The sequence below is a fragment of the Danio rerio genome, chromosome 11, assembly GCF_049306965.1.
Source record: "Danio rerio strain Tuebingen ecotype United States chromosome 11, GRCz12tu, whole genome shotgun sequence".
Lineage (NCBI taxonomy): Eukaryota > Metazoa > Chordata > Actinopteri > Cypriniformes > Danionidae > Danio > Danio rerio.
In genome coordinates this window covers 40,308,657-40,331,345 of record NC_133186.1, presented here as the reverse complement: position 1 = coordinate 40,331,345, position 22,689 = coordinate 40,308,657, and the positions used below count along the sequence as shown (strand labels likewise).

General features: G+C 36.9%; 2 protein-coding genes and 1 long non-coding RNA gene across 5 annotated transcripts in view; 1 reads left to right on the top strand and 2 right to left on the bottom strand.

Annotated features, from left to right (window-relative positions):
* Positions 1-22,221, top strand: part of LOC137490428 (uncharacterized) — a 28,167-nt gene extending 5,946 nt beyond the window's left edge. The window contains exons 2-7 of one of the 2 annotated variants that reach the window (XR_012387326.1): positions 4,162-4,632; positions 7,122-7,287; positions 11,912-12,058; positions 12,348-12,411; positions 18,196-18,468; positions 20,823-22,221. This is a non-coding gene — a long non-coding RNA (uncharacterized lncRNA). Of the gene's footprint in view, positions 1-4,161; positions 4,633-7,121; positions 7,288-11,911; positions 12,059-12,347; positions 12,412-18,195; positions 18,469-20,822 lie in introns of those variants that run through there. The other variant, XR_012387327.1, reaches the window with a different exon arrangement.
* Positions 1-22,689, bottom strand: part of sox13 (SRY-box transcription factor 13) — a 675,553-nt gene that overhangs the window by 516,457 nt on the left and 136,407 nt on the right. The gene's annotated exons all lie outside the window — the stretch shown is intronic.
* On the bottom strand, positions 4,204-21,583 carry si:ch211-112f3.4. 2 transcript variants are annotated; one of them, XM_021479890.3, is made up of 8 exons: positions 20,799-21,583; positions 18,170-18,707; positions 11,897-12,009; positions 8,834-8,969; positions 7,194-7,311; positions 7,029-7,115; positions 4,432-4,501; positions 4,204-4,358 (listed from the first exon to the last, which is right to left on the bottom strand). In XM_021479890.3, exons 1-8 carry the CDS (start codon positions 21,331-21,333, stop codon positions 4,204-4,206), a joined length of 1,752 nt encoding a protein of 583 aa, XP_021335565.1. In that variant the 5' UTR covers positions 21,334-21,583. The 2 variants fall into 2 exon arrangements, with proteins under 2 accessions (XP_021335565.1, XP_021335566.1); XM_021479891.3 differs by having other exon boundaries at positions 18,170-18,704.

Here is a 22,689-nt window from a genome sequence, read left to right as displayed (position 1 = left end):
TAATATAAAAAAAATATTTATAGGAAAACTGTTATTTATAATTACACCAAATAAATATGATAATTATCTGCAATTTAAAACACATCTTTTGGCCAAATTTGAGGATTGTATACTTTTTTATATGCCCCAAATACTCGATACAATTTTTTAATAAAAAAAATTTTAATTCAAAAACTACAAATCTTATCGGCATGAGGACATACAGCAACCATCTCCTGAGCAAAAGACAGCTTTTGACCAAATTTGGGGCTTGTAGCATCTAAGCCCTGGGAGGAGAAGCGATTGCTTTTTTTTGGTCAGAAGCCGGAATAATAATAATAATAAGAATAACTAGAACCTAAAGTTCGTTGACGAACTTTGATGTTGGCTTGAGAAAGCCAACGTGACTGTGCCGGGGACTCAAAGGCAGTTGTTTAATGCAGATCACTATAGTATAGTTAGTATTTATAGTATATATTATAATCTGAACAAAATTACATTATAATAAATATCATATGAAGAAAAAAAATTTAAATTAAAACACTAATGAAACAACAGCACATACATTTAGTTAATTTGTCTATTATTTAATCAGTCTTATCAGTTTTGCAGTTAAAAAAAGAGTACAGTCAATTTACAGTAATTTGCAGCGTTTTATATATATAGTTATAGTTATATAGTTATATATACAGTTTACAGGAAGAAAATCGCATTAAATACAACATTAGACCATCTTCATCACGTGGTTAATTCTGACCAATGACGTTGTTCCACCCCACTGGCCACTAACACAATGTTATAATCGTAATATTTAGTTGTCATCACCTGGGTGATTTTATTTTTTTTTTGGTACAGCATAGGCCAAAAGCTTGGCTTTCATTGTCATTATCACAAGTGAGGAGAAGGCTTTTTTGCGGCACAGAATATTCTGTTTTGAAAGAAATATCTGAAGTCGATATCTACGCATCGATGAATTTGCTCTTCAGTGTTTGAACTCTCAGTAATGATTAAATCACACTCAACTGAGCTAAACTGAACTGAACTGAACTTAAACACTAAAACCTGAACCACACTGTTCCAGTTACTGAACCACACTGTTCCAGTTACTATGACCATTTATGTGAAGCTGCTTTGACACAATCTACATTGTAAAAGCGCTATACAAATAAAGCTGAATTGAATTGAATTGAAGTAAACTTATGTTTTTGCCAACATAAAAGGGGGATAAAAAATAATCCTTATAACACTAACCATAAATGTGTGTATGTGTGTGTGTGTATGTATATATATATATATATATATATATATATATATATATATATATATATATATATATATATACAGTTGAAGTCAGAATTATTAACCCCCATTTGATTTTTTTTCCTTTTTTAAATATTTCCCAAATTATGTTTAACAGAGCAAGGAAATTTTCACTGTATGTCTGATAATATTTTTTCTTCTTGAGAAAGTCTTATTTGTTTTATTTCGGCTAGAATAAAAGCAGTTATTAATTATTTAAAAACTATTTTTGGGACACAATTATTAGCCCCTTTAAGCAATTTTTTTTTTGATAGTCTACAGAACAAACCATCGTTATACAATAACTTGCCTAATTACCCTAACCTGCCTAGTTCACCTTATTAACCTAGTTAAGCCTTTAAATGTCACTTTAAGCTGTATAGAAGTGTCTTAAAAAATATCAGGTCAAACATTATTTAATGTCATCATGGCAAAGATAAAATAAATCAGTAATTAGATATAGGTTTTTAAAACTATTATGCCTGGAAATGTGCTGAAACAATCTTCCCTCCATTAAACAGAAATTTGGGAAAAAATAAACAGGGGAGCTAATAATTCTGACATCAACTGTATGTGTATATATATATATATATATATATATATATATATATATATATATATATATATATATATATATATATACACACACACACACTTTATTTTTACTGTTTGTAAATAATTGTTGTTAACATTTTTGCTTTAAAACATTATAATACTGTTTTTGCACAATAAATAAAATGCGATTTAAAAATTGCAAACATTGTCTTTGTTAGAATTTACACGTGATTACAACGGTATAAAGACGTTCAGGTCCGACCGGACCGAATGGAAAGAAATTGTAGGTTTTGAAGATGGATTATTAGTTTTGTGGCAAGGACATAGCTGTTTTTAGAGTGTTAAAATACAGATTAAAAATAAAGTTAGAATGATTTTGTATTAAATGTGTTTATTGTATAATATACGTGAATGTTCCTTGGCTTTCATTTTCATTATCACAAGTAGAGGAGAAGGCTTTTTCACGGCAGAGAATATTCTGTTTTGAAAGAAATATCTGAAGTAAAGTTATGTTTCTGCCAGCATCAGAGGCATGCATTTTAAAACTCACAGGGTAGCAGACAGAAATGCATGCGGGTCGATTCCGACGCGGATGATTCTGCATCCAGATCAGTTTTATTACACTTTATTGAATTAACTGCGAGCATAATATGAATGACTGATGACCAGAATTAAGTTCAATCTTACCTCGATTTTGACCACTGATCTCTCTGCCTCTTAAAGGAACACTAAATAGTGTTGTATGACTTGTATTTGTGTATTTTCGCTGAGAAATTTTAATGTAAACAGCTTCAAATGTTGTAACAAGCACGTCTGAAATGAGCCCGAATTTCTGTCTGTAGAGCAAAAACAGTCAGCCCGGATATCTCCGCCTCTTAAAGGGAAAGTGCCTCTTAAAGGGCCATTACTAAATTACAAAGGGCTCAAAAATGGTTCTCTGGCGCCATCTCGTGGACACTCTGACAAGCTTTAGGTTTGAAATTAACAAATTTAATATAAAAAAAATATTTATAGGAAAACTGTTATTTATAATTACACCAAATAAATATGATAATTATCTTCAATTTAAAGCACATCTTTTGGCCAAATTTGAGGATTGTATACTTTTTTATATGCCCCAAATACTCGATTGTAATATTTACAATTTTTTAATTCAAAAAATTTTTAATTCAAAAACTACAAATCTTATCGGCATGAGGACATACAGCAACCATCTCATGGGCAGTAGACAGCTTTTGACCAAATTTGGGGCTTGTAGCATCTAAGCCCTGGGAGGAGAAGCGATTGCTTTTTTTTGGTCAGAAGCCGGAATAATAATAATAATAAGAATAATAATAAGAATAAGTTTAAGTAGCATTACAGTATGTTGGCTTTCTCAAGCCAACATAATAAGAATAAGTTTAAGTAGCATTACAGTATGTTGGCTTTCTCAAGCCAACATAATAAGTGCTATAAGCAAGTTTCAGGTCTGTAAAGTCTAAGAAGGGAAGTATTAGTAGTATTAGTATTTTTTTTTTTTTTTTTTTTGAGGCAGCTAGGCTAAGCTAGCTTCAATTTTGATTGAATTATTCTCTAATCGGTTGCCTATTATGTGGTGAATATACCCCTGTTATGCATACTGCAGTCCTTTTTTTGTCTGGCTTTCTCGGATATCTAATCTGTCCACCAAAAATGACATTATATCCCTGGCAATGTCTGACACCAGCGCATACACATTGTAAAAGCTGTGCCAGGCACGAAAGTTTTCCTTTTCTGGCTGTTCTTTCTATGAATGAACTAACGTTATGTAAAAGCACTGTCCATGCGTGTTTCCTTGTTGGTTAGTAACGCTATATTTCAATGCACAACAATAGTCTACCGCAGAAATCGCGGTTTAATTAGTTATTATTAGATTATTTTTAATTGTCACCTCTCCTGCTGTGGGGGGGACTAGTGGGGGAAACCAGGACACCATAGAAACTCCACACAGAAATGCCAACTGACACAGCCAAGGCTCGAACCAGCGACATTCTTACTGTGAGGCGACAGCGCTACCCGCTGCGCCACCGCACCGCCCTTCCATATAAATATATAATAATATATTAAAAATTACATGAATATATAAATGTTATATATATATATATATATATGCCTTTTTTCCCAGTATAAATATTTAAACTTTTGTAAATCAAGATTAACATATAAAGAAAAGCCTGTTTACCCTATATTTTACCTTATTTTTATCAAAAAAATAATTATGATCAAATAAAAAAAGTACCGACTGAACATCTGGACTCATATGTGCTTCTCAAATAACTGCATCTACTTTTAACTATGTTGTTTTTTCAGTCTGTACCCTGATCGACAGTGTGAATCGGGCCATCTGCGCCCTCAGCAGGACATCAGAAGCGGGTTGGCTGTGTTTGGATGACCCGGGGTCACAGAAGGCCGTGACCCTGCGCTGACCTCTTCAACTCCGTCCAAGAGCTCAGAGGAGAGAAGCTGCTGACAGAGCGTGTTCACCACCTGAACCACCGGAGTCACGTCTGACAGAGCACAAAAGACAGATTTAGCTGAAGTAAAACAGCACAAAACTAAAGACAGAAGGGCTGATCTTACCGGGGCTTCTTCTGGTGCACAGATCCAAAGTGTTGATCAGGATTTTCCCTAGAATCCTGCGGGAGACTTTCTGTCAGAACAAAACACAGCAGAGAAGCAGAGGCGTTCATTACACAGTGTAAGCACTAGGTGGCAGTGTGGACCCATTTATCACACGGATTCCTTGATGTACTAGTGGACAACCCAACTCCCCGAGCAGAGGTTTGTGAACATGATGTTAGCTTGTGAAAGACTAGTGTGGATGTTTAGGATAGATAGATAGATAGATAGATAGATAGATAGATAGATAGATAGATAGATAGATAGATAGATAGATAGATAGATAGATAGATAGATAGATAGATAGATAGATAGATAGATAGATAGATAGATAGATAGATAGATAGATAGATAGATAGATAGATAGATAGATAGATAGAAGGATGGACGGACGGACGGACGGACGAACGAACGGTTGGATAGACAGATAGATAGATAGATAGATAGATAGATAGATAGATAGATAGATAGATAGATAGATAGATAGATAGATAGAAGGATGGACGGACGGACGGACGGACGAACGGTTGGATAGACAGATAGATAGATAGATAGATAGATAGATAGATAGATAGATAGATAGATAGATAGATAGATAGATAGATAGATAGATAGATAGATAGATAGATAGATAATTTCTAACATTAGCATAATTTGACACAATGCTAACATGTTTTATGCAATGATAGCATAGCACAGCTAATAAGTTTTCCCACATTTCTAGTATTAATATTTTTACACTGCAAACGTTTTAGCACATTGCTAAGACAACTTATAACATTTGTAGCATGATTCAGAACACTGCAAAATCGTATACACCATGTTTGGTAGATATATATTTTGTCTTTTGTAGCGTTTTCATATACCGCACTCTCTATGTTTTAGCATAAAATGGCTAAAATTAAATTTCACACTGTTCACATTTCCGAGTGAACACGTTGATAGCATGATTTAGCATACTGTTAGCTTGTTTTTTCCCTCCAAGAATGATTTTTCCACTTCCAGCTGTTAAAGTAAGCTACATTTTCATACAATGCTAACATGTTTTATTACACTGATAGCCTAGCACACGGGTACCCTGAGTTTTTCCTGCTTGCAAACGTTTTAGCACATTGTTAAGATGATTTTACATATATTGTAGCATGATTTAACACACATATAGCATGTCTTAGGGCACTGCTAGAAGAATTTTGTTGTGTTTGTAGCGTTTCAATTTATCTCACTGCTGACATTTTAGCATAAAATGCCCACCCCCCAGTATATTTCCACACGTCCAGCTGCTAAGTTTCTAACATTAGCATCACAATGCTAACATGTTTTATTACAATGATAGCATTGCACAGCTAACAAGTTTACCCACATTTCGTGTGTGATTTTTTAAAAACGTTTTAGCACATTGCTAAGACAATTAATAACATATTTAAAGCATGATTTAGCACACTGCTAGCAAAATCATATGTATCATGCTTGGTATATATATCTATATCTCTCTCTCTCTCTCTCTCTCTCTCTCTCTCTCTCTCTCTCTCTCTCTCTCTCTCTCTCTCTCTATATATATATATATATATATATATATATATTGTCTTTTGTAGTTTCTGTTTCTGTTTACCTCACTGTCAATGTTGCTAGCATGTCAATTGCTAGCATGTTTCCAACATGATTTAGTCGGAACAAATACACAGAGTATAAAAGTTAATGGCTGACTTTTCCAACCTTCTCATTTGTGCTCAACAATAAAATAAACTCACAGGTTTGGAAAAACTGGAGGATGAGTAGATGACAACCAAAAAAAAAAAGATTTTTGGTGAACCTTCCCTTTATTTTGTTTCTAGCATGATCTAGCTTGCATGTTTTAACAGGATTTACACACATAGCATTTTTGGCCTCACATTTCTACTGATATTTAATTTCCCACACTGCTAACACGTATGTTATTTAATTCAGCACACAGTTAGCAGGTTTTAGCAAAATGTTAGCATGTTTCTAACACGTTGTAGTATAGAATGAGTCAAATTTTCTATATAATCATATATAATATCACATCAAATCATGTCACGCCATTGACTTTACTTAGTGATCATCCTGAATGTACCTAAAGGGAATTAAAGTTCGCTCAAAATTATTTTACTCACCCTAAATTGTTCCAGCTAGTCACAATTTTTATTAATTTTCTTTTTTAAATAAAGGACATTTTGGCGTCATGGTGGCACAGTGGTTAGCATTGTCGCCGCACAGCAAGAAGGTTGCTGGTTCGAGCCCCGGCTGGGTCAGTTGGCATTTCTTTGTGGAGTTTGCATGTTCTTCCCGTGTTCGTGTGGGTTTTCATGTGCTATAAGTGATTTGGGCAAGCAAAAATTGTCAATAGTGTATGTGTGACTGCAAGGGTGTATGGCTTTTTTCCAGTGTTGGGTTGCGGCTGGAAGGGCATCCACTGTGTAAAACATATGCTGAAAAAGTTGGCGGTTCATTCCAATGTGGCAGTCCCGATGAATAAAGATACTAAGCCGAAAAGAAAATGATTGACTTAATAGAGGATAGTTTGACCAACATAATCTGACCTTGTGTGGAATCTGCAGCAGTAAAGTGAGCGCATCGGTCAGTCTGTCCTCCAGAGCAGATCTCACACTGTCCTCTTTATGCTTCATCTGCAGACACAGCAGTTGATCAGAGAAGATCACTATGACTCCAGCAAACACACACTCAGATCCTTCTTCGTGTCTCACCTGTCCTGCTGCACCTCTTCTGTCATCCGCTGGAGGAATCCACACACATCCTGCAGCTTCTCTGCTGTGAGCTGAGCTCTGAGACACCAGCCAGGTACAGATCGCAGCTTTCTGACATCTGTATATAGAGAACATGTCAGATTATTGCAAACATCCATTACTACTACTCATGGTGCAGAGATTGATTTGGTGTCCCAGTACAAATATCTTGGAATTTTAATTGATGAGACACTTTCTTTAAGTACTCACATTCAGGCTTCTAGTTTAGAATTAAGAACTGCCTTTCTTTTGATGCTAAAAAGAAGCTGGTTGAGGCAACATTCATGTCGACATTGGACTATGGTGATGTTATCTATATGCATGCTTCGTCTCAAAGTCTGATTGCATTGGATTCTGTTTACCATGGTGCACTAAGATTTATTGCTCATTTTAAACTCATCATTGTGTGCTGTATACTAGGGTAGGTTGGTCTGCTTTGTTCATTCGTAGGCTCAAGCATTGGCATATCCTTGTTTACAAATCTATACTGGGTTTACTCCCATCATATCTACAGACTTACATTTGTAAAAAGCCGGTTCTTAACTATGGTCTTTGGTCACAGGATATTTATTTACTGTCTGTTCCTAAAGTGCGGACTGAGATGAGGGAAAAAGGCTTTTAAGTACGCAGCACCTTTTGCTTAGAGTAATCTGCAAACACAGTTGCAGTTCAAAGACTTGATTTCACTGCATGCCTTTAAAAAGACTATAAAAGATTTAGAAGTTGAAACACGGTTTGTAGATGTTTTGAATAGTTTGTCAGTGTAACTGTAAATTGTTTTTGGTCTGTTGTCTGTTGGACTCATGTGACTTGTGTACTGCCTAATCTTAGCCAGGATGCTCTTGTAAAAGAGATTTTTAATCTCAATGTGTCTTTCCTGGTAAAATAAAGGTTATAATAATAATAATCCATGTGTTTATTAAAGGGAAACTTCCTCATGTGGTTTTAAACCTATTTGTTTTGTTTTTTTTCCTTCTATTGAACACAAAAGAAGACATTTAAAAAATGCTGGTTGCAGGCACCCACTGACTTCCTAAGTAGAAAAAAAGAAATACTAAGTCAAGGGAGGATGCAGTGGCGCAGTAGGTAGTGCTGTCGCCTCAAAGCAAGAAGGTCTCTGGTTTGAGCCTCGGCTCAGTTGGCGTTTCTGAGTGGGGTTTGCTTGTTCTCCCTGCGTTCGCGTGGATTTCCTCCGGGTGCTCCGGTTTCCCCCACAGTCCAAAGACATGTGGTACAGGTGAATTGGGTAGGCTAAATTGTCCGTAGTGTATGAGTGTGTGCGTGAGTGTGTTTGTGGATGTTTCCCAGATATGGGTTCCGGCTGGAAGGGCATCCGCTGCATAAAAACTTGCTGGATAAGTTGGCGGTTCATTCCTCTGTGGCGACCCCAGATTAATAAAGGGACTAAGCTGGCAAGAAAATGAATGAATGAATGGATGAATATAGAAGTCAGTAAGAACCAGTGTTTTATAAGCCGTTAGGTTTAGAGGTAGGGATTTAATACAGATTACATCTTTGAATAGGAATGATGTTCCAGGATCAACATAGATGTTAATCCAGGATCACAATCTATTTGACAAAATCACACCCATGGTATTCACCCTTTGTTGCAGCTGTGTAATCTGTTGATAAGGCGTTTGACCTGCAGGTGGCAGCACTGTCCTTCTTCAATAACCTGCTCCTCCTCTTCCTCATCTGAAGCTGCTCGACCCTCCACTGACCTTTGCAGGTCTTCTTCTGCACACAAACATCACACAGACACCGCTAACTCATACTATAGTTTGGAGAAAAGATGACTGTGGTGACCCTTTCTCATATGAAAATGTACGATTAGTTTTTTCTCCAGTTCCCCCCAAAGAATATGCCATTGTTTTTTGGTGCAATCACTTATTTTGTTATACTTAGTCAAATCTGGCCCTAAAGGTTTTTGAGATTTTTTAAATCTTTGACAACACAAACATTTTTGTTGACCAAACTCTTCTCAGTTCTAGGTCAAACAAAGATATCCGCTTAGTTATTAATAGTTCTCAGATCTCTTTACCTGTTTGCATTGGTTTTTGGAATAATATATTTGGTGACATAGATTGGGAACAGTTTTGGCTTCTTGGGGCATCACGGTGGTGCAGTGGGTTGCACTATCGCCTTACAGCAAGAAGGTCGCTGGTTTGAGCCTCAGCTCAAATTGTTCTCCCCTTTGTTGGTGTGGGTTTCCTCCGGGTGCTCCGGTTTTCCCCACAGTCCAAACACAGGCAATATAGGTGAATTGGGTAGGCTTAATTGTCCATAGTGTATGTGTGTGAATGAGTGTGTATGAATGTTTCCCAGTGATGGGTTGCAGCTGGAAAGGCATCCGCTGCGTAAAACATGTGCTGGATAAGTTGGCGGTTCATTCCGCTGTGGTGACCCCTGATTAATAAAGGGACTAAGCCGAAAAGAAAATGAATGCCCTCCCAGCCGCAACCCAGTACTGGGAAACATCCATGCACTCTCATTCACACACATACACAACGGCCAGTTTAGTTTTTTCAATTGACCTAAAGCTCAAGTCTTTAGACTGTGGAGGAAACCGGAGCACCCGGAAGAAACTCACGCCAACATGGGGAGAACATGCAAACTCCACACAGAAACGCCAACTGACCCAGCCGGGACTCAAACCAGCGTCCTTCTTGCTGTGAGGCGACCACTGAGCCACCCTGTTGCCAATTTTACTACATATAAATGTATATTTTTATAAAAAGTACCTAAAACACAGTACATCAGTCAATAAATCAGCAAACTATCATCTTAAAAACATTGCATGAATTAGATGCTTTGTTTCCAGCGAGGACTTGAACTTGTTCATGCTTTTATCAGCAGCAGGGTGGATTACTGTAACAGGCTTCACACTTGCCTTCCCAAAAAGACAGTCAGACAGTTACAGCTCATCCACAATGCTGCTGCCAGGATTCTGACCAGAAGCAGAAAATCAGAGCACATCACACCGGTCCTCAGGTCTTTACACTGGCTCCCAGTTAAATTCAGAATTTAATGTATCATTGCTTGTCTATAAACCACTAAATGGCCTAGGAGCTCAATACATTATAGATATGCTCACTGAAAACAGATCACTCAGATCTCTAGGATCAAATAAACTAGAAATTTCAAGAGTTTAGTCAAAGCAGGGTGTATCGGCTTTCAGCTATTGCGCCCCCAACTGCAGGAATCAGCTTCCGGAAATGATCAGATGTGCTCCAACATTAGGCACATTCACATCAAGACTGAAAACACATCTGTTTAGCTGTGCCTTTACTGAATGAACACTGTGCTGCGTCCCACAGATCGCACTATTATGTCTTTCTTTTCTCTTTTAAATTCTTTTATAACCTGTTTTAACACATTTGAATCTGTTTTTAATCATTTTATTGTTTGTTTATTTTATTTTCTTACACTTGTTTTTTTATTCTTGTTTATGTAAAACACTTTGACATTTATAAACTTGCTTTGCCTTACATAGTATGCGGTATATGAGCATTCAGAACATAATAGTCATTGTGATATTGTGCATGCCAGAAATAACAATAAAAAGTAATTTCTAGGGATGTAACAATATTGTAAATACCGTCATACCGCAATAGTAATTTTTTTCAATATTACCGTAGGCGCATGACTCAATAAAACTATATTTCTGAGAAAAGTTTGCTTAGGCGAATGAAGCGAACGGGAGGTAGCGGGAACTACAATTCCCATCAGCCTAGGCGTGGCCATCATCCTTTGCGGTCTGTTGTCACTACAGATCCAGTAATGCGGAAATGGAGTGTGTTGCTAGTAGTGGGGAAGAAAAAGAGCTGGAAATGATCGAACCTAAAGCGGGTTTTAAATCAGATGTGTGGAAGCATTTCAGTTTCTTTCTAAAAAGATACGAAAAAGGAGAAAAGGTGGCAGACAAAAAAAAACTGTATGCAGGCACAGCCAGACTGTGGTGAAATATAGGTCGGGGAATATGACTAAAAACAGTCATGGGGACTGCAGAACACAGCACACTTGTTAGATTGATGCAGACATTGACTTGTACGGCAAAGAGACCTCTATTTCACTCATGGCTTGTCCTCTCAAATGGTGGAAAGACAATGCACAACGTTACCCACTGCTGTCAACCTTGGCTAAGTCATATCTCTCTGTCCCAGAAACCTCAGTCCAAAATGAGAGGTTTTTTTTCTGTTGCAGGGGACATGCCCAGAGATCCCAGCTTTTACCAGATTATATTTATATGATAATTTTCCTTAAAAAAACCCATCTCTATCTAAGTGAGTGCGTGATTAAATGTTGAATGTGATGAGTTTTCAACAATACTAAATTGAAACTTTATTTTTTTTATATGGTTTAATAGTTTTTTGTTATTAAAATTGAAAAATTGAAGTTCCTGTTTCGAAACTTAGAGATAGATGGCTGATTTGTATGTCATTGATATGTTCAGTGCTAAGGTAAATAAACACTTTTGGCACTTTTTTTGAGTCTTTTCATTATTTTTGTTTTTCCTGTAAATTATTCAATAAATACCGTAACGTGCCATTTATATCGAGGTATTACCGTACTGTGAAATTCTGATACCGTTACATCCCTAGTAATTTCTTAAGATATGAATGAGAAGTGGACTAAATGCTGATCTTTTTTTTAATTCTCCTCACCTCTTTTGATCGTAGAGTCCTCATGACCAATAGAAGAGGGAAATCCAGACCCACGCAATTCAGCCAGAATTTCAGATCTGTTCCTATTCGCCTCCAAGCAGGTGCATTGGGCCCTATGAATAAATCATAAAGCATGTTATGATCAAACAACCCTCTGTGCGGGTGAGTCCAGACTTATGCAATCAAATTTTTAAAGATCACACGAGTAAAAAAGGATAATTTCTTTAAATGTCACTTTAGGCTGTATAGAAGTGTCTTGAAAAATATCTAGTAAAATATTATGTACTGTCATCATGGCAAAGATAAAATTATTAGGAATGAGTTATTAAAACTATTATGTTTAGAAATGTGCTCTCTCTGTTAAACAGAAATTGGGGGAAGAAATATACAGGTGGGCTAATAATTCTGACTTCATCTCTATATGCTAATGCATGAGCATATTTGATTCTAGCCCCTGCAGATCTTGTGGATTTTCCGAGTGAGGAAGCAGGCAGGTTTCGACCTGTTTTTTCCAGGTAAGGAATGAGCATTACATCACCACTCTGTGCTGCTAATAATGAAATATTAACCCGGGTATTAATCTGTTAAGCGTCTAACCATCTACTTGATTGATTGCGAGGTTAATGTGAGCTGTGGGTTCATAGCACTGGCGTTTTAATGCATGATGGAGGAACACAGATGCTTGTTTAGTAGTTCATCAAACTAAAACTAACTACAGTATGTGAAGGAGAGGCTCTGGTTTGCGTAATCTCTAATGCAGACAGTGTTTAGGAAATCCTGTTTAAATTATTATTTTTTCGGTTGTGTTTGGTAAAACTTTTTAAAGAGGAAATTACACATTCACACATACAATTGAAGTCAAAATTATTATTCTTCCTGTGAATTTTTTTCTGTTTTAAATATTTCACAAATGATGTTTACAGGGTTTCCGGAGGGTCTTAAAAAGTCTTAAAATGTCTTACATTTCAAAAACAAAATTTTAGGCCTTAAGTGAAGTTTAATTTTAAACTAATTTCAAGAGAAGCATGTGCTCATGATTGACCCAGCTGGTCCACATTAGCTAATCATGATCCTCCAATCAAAGGATCCCAAGTCACTATATATATCCTCATTTTTTTTCTACAATTATCTTCGTCTGGAAGAAACCGCTCTCATTCCCTTCTTCCTCTTTTATCCAGAATGGGCGGCACGGTGGCTCAGTGACTAGCACTGTTGCCTCACAGCAAGAATACCTATGGCGTCGGGTCATCGCTGAGCCATCTGGTATTTCTGTGCGGAGTTTGCATGTTCTCCCCGTGTCCGCGTGGGTTTTCTCCGGGTTCCCCGGTTTCCTCCCACCATCCAAATGTGCTCTATATTATAGATTAAAAAAAGCCTAAACCTTTTTTATAATATCTTACTCTTGGGAAGTTCGCCTTGGCCTCAGCAGCGGGGGAGTTTGAGATCGACCTGAGCTCAATCTCCCCTCGCCCTGCAAAAGGAGGGAGCCCTAGGCTCGAGGATCCCTTGAGCTCAGGGCTCTCTCCCGGAACAGCATGCCAAACAAGCTATGTATAAATCATGAGCTAAGTGTGAACTCTTGAAAAAGACTTAAATCCACTGAAGTATTGCAACGTGTGTCTTAAATAATTATTTAACAGGTCTTAATTTTCCTCTGTGCAAGTAAAGCTACACAATCCGGCCGGCATATATCTAACCATCAGCATTCCATCTTAATAAAACATTTTTTTAAGTTTATATTTAAGTTTTTTTTATGTTAAGAGATACAATTTACAATAGCCGTTATAAATATTTTACAGCAAATCCTCCAAATGAATTGCCTAATTCCCAGGAAAAGAAAGCTAAAAACAATTACGCAGTTCCTCATGATAATAACAGAGCAATATGTCCCTTTTATGTTACCTTCCATTCATACCAAATGGGAGTATACATAATATTTATAAATAGGCATGAAACTTAAGGATTACCTACAGAAATGTATTAGGTTAAAATAAAGTTATAGTCAATTTGGACCAAAAGCAAGAGCAAAACCAAAAGCAACAGAGCAAGGAAATTTTCACAGTATGTCTGATAATATTTTTTTCTTCCGAAGAAAGTCTTATTTGGTTTATTTCAGCTAGAATAAAAACACTTTTACAATTTTTTTATAACCATTTGAAGGTCAATATTATTAGCCCCTTAAGCTATATATTTGTTTCTATAGTCTACAGAACAAACCATGATTATACAATAACTTGCCTAACCTGCCATATTAACCTAGTTAAGCCTTTAAATGTCACTTTAAGCTGTATAGAAGTGTCTTGAACAATATCTAGTCAAATATTATTTACTGTCATCATGTCAAAGATAAAATAAATCAGTTATTAGAGATGAGTTATTAAAACTATTATGATTAGAAATGTGTTGAAAAAATCTGCTCTCCATTAAAACATAAATTGGGGGAAAAATAAACAGGGGGCTAATAATTCTTCCACTGTATATTTTTTATTATTTATGTAATTGTCACCACAATAAATATACATTTTTACATTGTTAAACTTTTAAATATTTGTAAACATTTGTTTGTCAAAAATAAATATTATGTTGAGTTACATTTTTAGTTACATTTGGTGGCAAGCTAAAAAAAGAAAATCCATTGGCCCAAACAAATCCATTGACTTAACTGTATATGCACACATTTAACATGTTTATTAAGACCATTCCATTATGTTCCTGCATCAAGAACTGTAAAACTCACTGACCACAGCCGTCTTTGATCCCTGACTGTCCTGCATCAACATGCGTCTTAGATTCTTCCCCACAGCATATAATATGACATGCAGAGTCTGATGCTGTAATACTCACACTTGAAAGCAAATGACTAATAAGCGTTTGCAGGAAACTGTGGCGTCCTGTGTTATTAAAGCTGGCCATTAACATCAGTCAGGAGAAAATCAAGCATGACTGTGTGACCTGCAGTCTTACTAATCTTATTCCTGACTCATTCACACAAACTCAAACCATCAGTACACTGAGTGCAGAGATAGAAAACAAAATCACTTTGCAAGATTTTAAGTTGATTGTGGTTTCTGGTCTGGAAATGTCGCTCTAAGATTAGACCCTGTTTTATACCTCGTATTCAGACGGATCCACAAAATGGATATGTGTAACTTATTAGCTTTCACAAATTTATGTGAATCTAACATAAAACAATTAAGTTGTCACCAAAAAACCCTCAGGAATTGTGTTGTTTTGGCTATTTTTAAAAGTTCAAGAAACTCTTGAGTACTTTTTTTGAGATTTTACCGAATTTTTGTGCTGATCATCAGGATAACGTTAGCAGCTGTCAGCTTTAATTGTGGAGAAACCCAAATAATTTTGAGCTTTTGTCAGCTAATTTCATAATTTCATTCAATAATTTTTGGGGCAGGATCAAAATTGATGACGGAGCTGAGTTTTCTTATCCTATGAGAAGACCCTGCTGCTTAATTATTCATGAGAGTACATGTTTTCTGGAGGCAAAGCAGACCTGCCAAGCTGTAAAATTGGAATTGACCATCAAGATCTGCAGTTTAAATGCCGCCTATGAGAAGGTGAGACTGCGTCCGCTTAAGGCAAGCAGTATTTAGCCGTTCATGAAGGCTTGTGTTTGTTTCTATATGATCCACGGGGTTTGTTGCATGTTTTCCCCCGCGATGCTGTCAGGGCCGAAACAGCAAAGCTGTTAGTTTGCAGCAAGCATTTTTGTCGGGAGAGCTAAACAAAATTGGAAAATGGCGGACTTTGTCCAGGCTCATTTGCCCACTCCTCCCTCTGCTCGCAGAGCTCTACGCCCACCATGAAGCAATTTTTTTTTAAATTTGGAGGTAGACTTGAACTGAAAGAGGGGGTTCAGGGCTCATTTGGTCATGGAAAACCTGGAAAAGTCATGGACTTTTGACATGGCATTTTCCAGGCCTGAAAAAGTTGAAAAACAAAAACCCACAGAGTTTTGGAGAAGTCATGGATATTAGTTTAACAAATATCTGTATACTTGAATTGGGGCTGTGCGGTATTGGAGAAATCTGACATTACCATCTTTAGTATTTCTGTGATCTATATTGAGATGTGAATTTACAATTTCACCAGATGATTTAACAGGTTTATTTGGATTGATTGGGGGGATTTTGTAGAGGAGTGAATCTCGAATACTATAAAACAAATACATTACATGCATAGATAAATTAAATATAGCAAAGACAAAAGCGAACTGTAGTTTTCAGGTATTCACTCTTCAGCTACAGATATTGAATAATCAACACTGCAGAGTCTTCACTGTATATTATTTCATCTTTATTAAAGTTACAAAACATTTCTTTTGGCCGGATGTTTTAAAATTTGAAATATTGAAATGTTCACACAGTCACAGGCCTTAAAGGGACAGTTCACTCAAAGATTAAAATGTACTCACTATTTACTCACACTTTACTTGTTTCAATACTACAGGAGTTATTAAATTATACTCTTTTTGTGTTCATAAAAAAAAAAAGAAAATTCAGAAATGTTTGAAACAAGTGAAGGGTGCAATGAAAATTGTAAGTAATTTTTAAGTGAACTATCTCTTTAAAAATGCATGCAGATGACAAACTTTTACTCCATCATGACTAAACACTACAGTATATTAAACTAGAACCTAAAGTTTATTAATAAACTTTGATGTTGGCTTGAGAAAGCCAACGTGACTGCGCTTGGACTGGGAATGGCAGTTGGCAGAAAGCACGGCGGCGGTTGCTAAGTGGTTGCTAGGCAGTTGCTAAAACAATTATGGCATTGTTAGGTAGTTGCTAAGCAGTTGCTAAATGGCAATGCTCGAGTACATGTTTGATCAAATGCTAATACTTAGGAGGCATTTCTAGCATATGTTATTACATTTAGATAATCATTCATAGCATGTAGCTTATCGTTATTAGCAATTGGCTTCCATTATCATTGTTACCATGCATATTACACAGGAAGTCCCATTTGCTAGCATGAGTCAAACAAGCCAATGCCCAGGTCCCTACGATGTTCTGATGTAGAGATATTGCTATTTTTAAATGGTTGCTAGGTTATACTGTTTTATTGCTATGGGGACATTTGATAGGTTAGTGATGATACATCAAAGCTTCTTGGCAATATGAGTGATCTTAATCAACCCCGATGTTTCTATGACAGTCTTTATGAGTGTCAAAAACTGGACTTGAACATTATGTATTCCTGGTGTTCTGTTGCGGCTGGAAGGGCGTTCGCTGTGTAAAACAAATGCTGGATGAGTTGGCGGTTCATTCCGTTGTGGCGACCCCTGATTAATAAAGGGACTAAGAGAATGAACATTATGTAAAAATGGCTTGCCGTATTTTTTTGAAAATACATTGCTTAATAAGTGTGAAAGTGATACATGCAAAAATAGCTTGCCATATCAGTAAAAAATATGGAGTTTAAGTCAAAAATGGCTTGCCATGTTTTGAGAAAAATAATGCTTAAAAATTATTTATTGGAAAACTAAAAGTCTGATAAACCTTAAAGATATAGCAACAAAATCTAACGCATCTAAATACAGCTTTTGGCCAAATTTGGGGCTTATATAATTTTTTATATGCTCGGATTATAAAAAATTTATATTTAACATTTTTTATTAAAAAAACAATAAGTCATATAGGCATGATGAGATATAGCAACAATCTTGAATGTAGAAGGCACATTTTAACCACATTTGGGCCTTGTGGCATGAACAGCCTAGGAGGAGATACGTTTGTTTTCAAGGACAGAGTAGTATAACAGTATGTTGGCTTTCTCAAGCCAACATAACTATAATCCCAACACTGCATATCCTGCGATGTGACTATTGCGGATGCACACATTGCAATATCGATGCTGAAACAATATATTGTGCAGCCCGAACTTAAATATAGATTAGTTTGTCTTTACTTCTGTTCTTGGCCAAAAACTTGGTCTCACATTGTTCGTGCTGTGTAAGCATTATCAAAATCAATTTTACATAGATATAAAAACAGATTTAAACAAAATAAATTGTTGTGTTCTGTGATATGCTGTAATAAATTTGAATGTCATTGTTTTTATTATTATTTACCATCTATATGTAGACATTACATGAAACATTACGTCATGAAAATGTACTTGAAAGTTCTGGAAAAGTCTTGAAAAAGTCATGGAATTTTAGTAGTAAAAATGTGCATGAACCCTGGAGGTTTCATGGCCCTTTAAATAGGTAGCTTGAACAAGCAGCAAATAATAATCTTTTTGGAGTGTACGTACCTGATCTTCTCCATCTGCTTCTCCAGACTCTGGACGCGCTCTCGGAGCAGATCCGCTTGTTTGGCCTGGTCTTGTAAGGTCTTAACGTGCTCCAGTCCTGCAGCCAGTGCTCCCCTGACCTCCTCCGTCCTCTTCTTAATCCGTTTGTTTTCCGTCCTGACGTTTTCCAGCGTCTCCTGCATGCGGGTCAGCTCTCCGTAAGCCGCCATCAGCTCTTCCTCCAGCCTCTGGTTAAAGCGCATGGCCTCCTCCAGCTGCCCGTCTCTGGACGCACGGATCAGTTCCAGCTCTCGCAGCAGGTCTTTAGTGCCTCTTCTGGAGTCCCAGTCCATGTGTTTGGGGTGTTGGGTTTTGGTTTTGCAGTCTTGTTTCTCTAGGGTTGTGCCAAGAGTGTGTTTTCGGCGTAATGCCACCTCTAGTGATATACAGCGTGCGTCGCTGCTCTGGAGGGCTGAACGCAGGTCCTCCACCAGCTCCCTCAGACTGGCGTTCTCCAGCTCCAGCTGCTCCTGCAGTCGTCTCTGCGGGCTTATATCTACTGCAGTAAATGAAGCCAAATTAGATCTCCAGTAGCAAAGACATTTATCATTTACAGGGGGGGGGGGGTAATTATTGAATTATTTTCAATGATTTTTTCTAGGAATAATACATCTAAAGGAGCTTTTGACATGGGATTGGACACGATTTTGGTAAAAACCCAAACAATGCACACAAAAAAAACTAATCTGAAAAATGAGTTCTGTGTAATAACAATGAAATGACACGAGGAGAAAGTACTGAACTACTAAAACATACTTAACACTTTATATAAAAGGCTTTTTAAGTGATGGCAGCTTAAAGACGTCTCTCATATGGATGATGAAGTCACATGCATTGCTTGGGTGTGAGTTTTTCACAGACTTCAACAGACTGTAAAAATCTTGTTGGCTCTGTGTGTCTTAAATCTGATCTTTATTGTTTTTACTCTATTGGATTCAGATCAGGTGATTGGCTGGGCCATTCTACAGCTTGATTTTCTTTCTCTGAAAGCAGTTTCCTTGGCTGTGTTTTGGGTCATTGTCTTGCTGAAATGTCCTCCCTGGTTTTTATCTTCATCATCCTGCTAATGTAGATGTTGGACTGAAGCAGCTGATAGTCATTTACACAGACGAAGGGCAGAGGGTTGCTGAAGAACTACTAAGAGATTTCAGCTGCTGTCTGAGCTTTCACTGCTTTTCTAAACCTCCCTTTCTTCATGTGTTCAATACTTTTACCCTGCGTCATTTCATTTTATTACACATTATTTCAGTTGTAAACTAATGCTTTCTTTGCATACATGGATACCAACAATAATAAGGCTAATAGTTTTGACTTCAACTATGTATGCATGTTCTTTTAATTCTTAATACTATCTTATTTATAATTATTATTTTAAAATGTTATTTCATTTTTTTTTATTAAAACAGTTTTCTTTAAAGGTTAGAGTTACATCCAGCATTGCAATTAAAATAGAAAAGTAATTGTAAGCAAATGTATCAGCATCATCACTTTCGCAGCTAGTTTATCATAACTGTAAGGTTTAAGTAAATTACTATTAAATAACTTATTTTAATAAATATTTGATAATTCAGTATAATTCAAGCATCTTGTTAGATGTGTAATCTTGATTTTAAATGAAATTTTATAGATTTAAATTATTGACTTTTTATTAGATAAAGCAAAATAGTTGTTTCATTCCTAATAAAGTTGCTTTGGGTTTTATTTTTAGTAGACTAAAACCCTGTAAAAACTGTAGTTTCATTATTTCTCAATGGCGCAGACATTATACTCCTGCAAATCTTCTATAAATAAATCATCATTAATTATAATTAAAGGCTAAAAATGTCCCCTGAGGCTTGGGGTTTTTGGATGGCAAAATACAGCTATTAAATTAGTCTTCTTGACAGCTTAGGTGTGTGTGTGCGTGTGCTTGTTTTATTATCCCGGTGGGGATTTAAATCTGTATGCACAGACTCATTGGGGACTTGTGTCACTATTAGGCACTTAAATTGAGGATCCAATGGGTAAATAAATCTCACTAAACCACACTAAACTGTACTGAACTGAACTTACACTTTGAAAACTGGACTTACACTGTTTTAATTTACTATAATCTTCTACGTGAAGCTGCTTTGACAGTTTACATTGTAAAAGGGCTATACAAATAAATATTAATTGAACTGAACTGAATTGAATAAATCATACAGCATAAAAAAGATTTTTTAAAAGTGTAAAATGGAAATTGTTTCCTGTGAGGGTTGGGTTCAGGGTAGGGTTGAGGTAGGAGGATTGAATGTAGAGTTTGTACACCAGGAACACAATTACGTCTTGGGGAGTCCCAATCAAGATACACAGTAAGAACAAGTGTGAAATCATAATAGCCAATGAATTACTATCAAAGCACAACATTGTTCACAGTCAGTTAAATAGTGCTGTTTTGAAGTCATATTTACATGCAATATCTGACCCAATATTCAAAGTAGCATGGTTAAAAAATACTGGGACCGTGTCATAGGTTTTCACTGAATAAATGTGCGAATAAAACCTACTTTACCTCAGTTGTCTATGGAATAAGAACAAGTGTGTGTATATATGATAAGCTCTTTCTTACCTACGCTTCTCTTGTTCTCCACAGTAGTGTTGATCTGCTGATGATCCAGGCTCTGTGCGGGTCCGGATCTTCTCGCTGTCCTCCTCCGGTTCTGCTGCTCGGCGGACAGATCGAAACTGACACACTTTCTCCTCCGGACGCGCGGACAGCGGAGTCTGATCTCCCTCTCGATGTGTTCGGTCTCCTCGCTGACCAGCAGTCGAGCTCCTTTCTCACCCTCCGGGGCTTTTAAAGAGAAAAACCCGCAAAGTCGCGCGTGGAAGTCTTTAAAGTTGAGCACGCGAGGAAGTCCATCAGTCTCCGCGCTCCCGGTGATGCCCAAAACTAAACACAGACTCCTAAAGTCCTCATCCGAGACGAGATCTTCTCCGTTGTTAAAGGCCAAGTGATGAAACACCTCCTGGAGATACTGGTCCACACCGGTAGCCAAAACCACGATCTCGTTTTCCGCGCAGGGGTCCGGGCTGAAGTGGTGCGAAAGCGCGCTTTTCAGCCACTCGCTTTTACGCGCCGCGCGAATCCGCGAAACCTGCATGACTGAAGGCACCCGCAGAAATACAGCTTCTTCACACAACTTTCTTCATTGCGAATTTGAAAAATATGTTTTAACTTGTTGAAAGCTTACCATAAAGGAGTATAAGTGTTGACGTCTTACATTACAGCGCTTATAGAGCCGAACAGTAATTAGCTTAATCTATAATGGCTTCAAAATCTCTTCCTCAGACTCTTGCTTCAGGGTTTGTGGTCGTGTGTGTCTTCAAAAGACACACTCCACCCTTTGGATTGACAGAGGTGTGTGTGTGCGCGCGTGTGTGTTTTCCAGGGCGCGTGAAAGCTTTCAGATCTGTCCAATCACCGCGCACTCCATGCTGAGGCTTTTTTGGAGCCCGACCAAGAAAAGTGATCTTCCATGGAGTTTGAAGACACTTAATACAGGTAGTGTGGACTCTTTTAAATGGCAGCTTTTATCTGAGTTTACAGATCACTTTGGGGGAGTTTTCAAGCATGACTCACTGGCTTATAAGAGCCTGAAGTGAAGCAGGTAACACCCAAGCAGATTTAAGATATGCTCCCTGCAAAGCCTGATGTTTACAGACTACATGAGTGACCCTGAATCACTAAATTCTTATGTTGCAGATGTAGATTTGTGGGAAGAGCCATAAATTGATTGTATGTGTCAAAAATATATGCCAAAAAAAAAGTTAAATATCACGTTTCTTCTGTAAATATATGAGAATGTATTTTTAATTAGTCATTTGCATGGCTGAAAACTTGATTTGGACACCTTTAAAGGCAATTTTCTCAATATTTAATTTTTTTATAAACCCTCATTTTCCAGATTTTTAAATAGTTGTATCTCAGTCAAATATTATCCAGTCCTAACAAACCATACATCAATTAAAAGCTCATTTATTCAGCTTGATTATGTGTATTATTCCAAAAATGTACCCTTTTGTCTGGTTTTGTTGTCCAGGGTCACATACATATATTTATGTGTGTTTGCAAATGTATGCTCCCAGTTAATAAAAACAGGGTGTCCACAGGGTCTTAAAAAGACTTAAAATGTTTTAATCTCAAAAGGTAAATTGTAGGCTTTAAAAGGTTGTAAATCTACTAAACTATTGTGTTGTATATGTCTTAAATCTTTTGTAAACAGGTCTTAATTTTTCTTTGTTCATGTATAGCCATCCAATCTGGCCATTAACACCTATACAATCACAATCAATCCCTATCTTCCTAAACGTTTTACTTTTTATTTAAAAATAGCATTTAATTACTTTTCTTACAGTAGCATTTACTTAAACGTTCTCCATTTATTTACTGATGTGGCGACCCCTCTAATAAATGGACTAAGCCGAAAAGAAAATATATAGCTCAGGTCAGTATCCTC

Bases quoted from the DNA above. Each gene is read 5' to 3' on its own strand.
- si:ch211-112f3.4 (XM_021479890.3), bottom strand. From the start codon at position 21,333: ATGCAGGTTTCGCGGATTCGCGCGGCGCGTAAAAGCGAGTGGCTGAAA. The intron at 7,116-7,193 runs GTGAGACACGAA...CTGTGTCTGCAG, and splicing joins GAAGAGGTGCAGCAGGACAG to ATGAAGCATAAAGAGGACAG. The intron at 4,359-4,431 runs GTAAGATCAGCC...GTGCTCTGTCAG, and splicing joins GTGCACCAGAAGAAGCCCCG to ACGTGACTCCGGTGGTTCAG.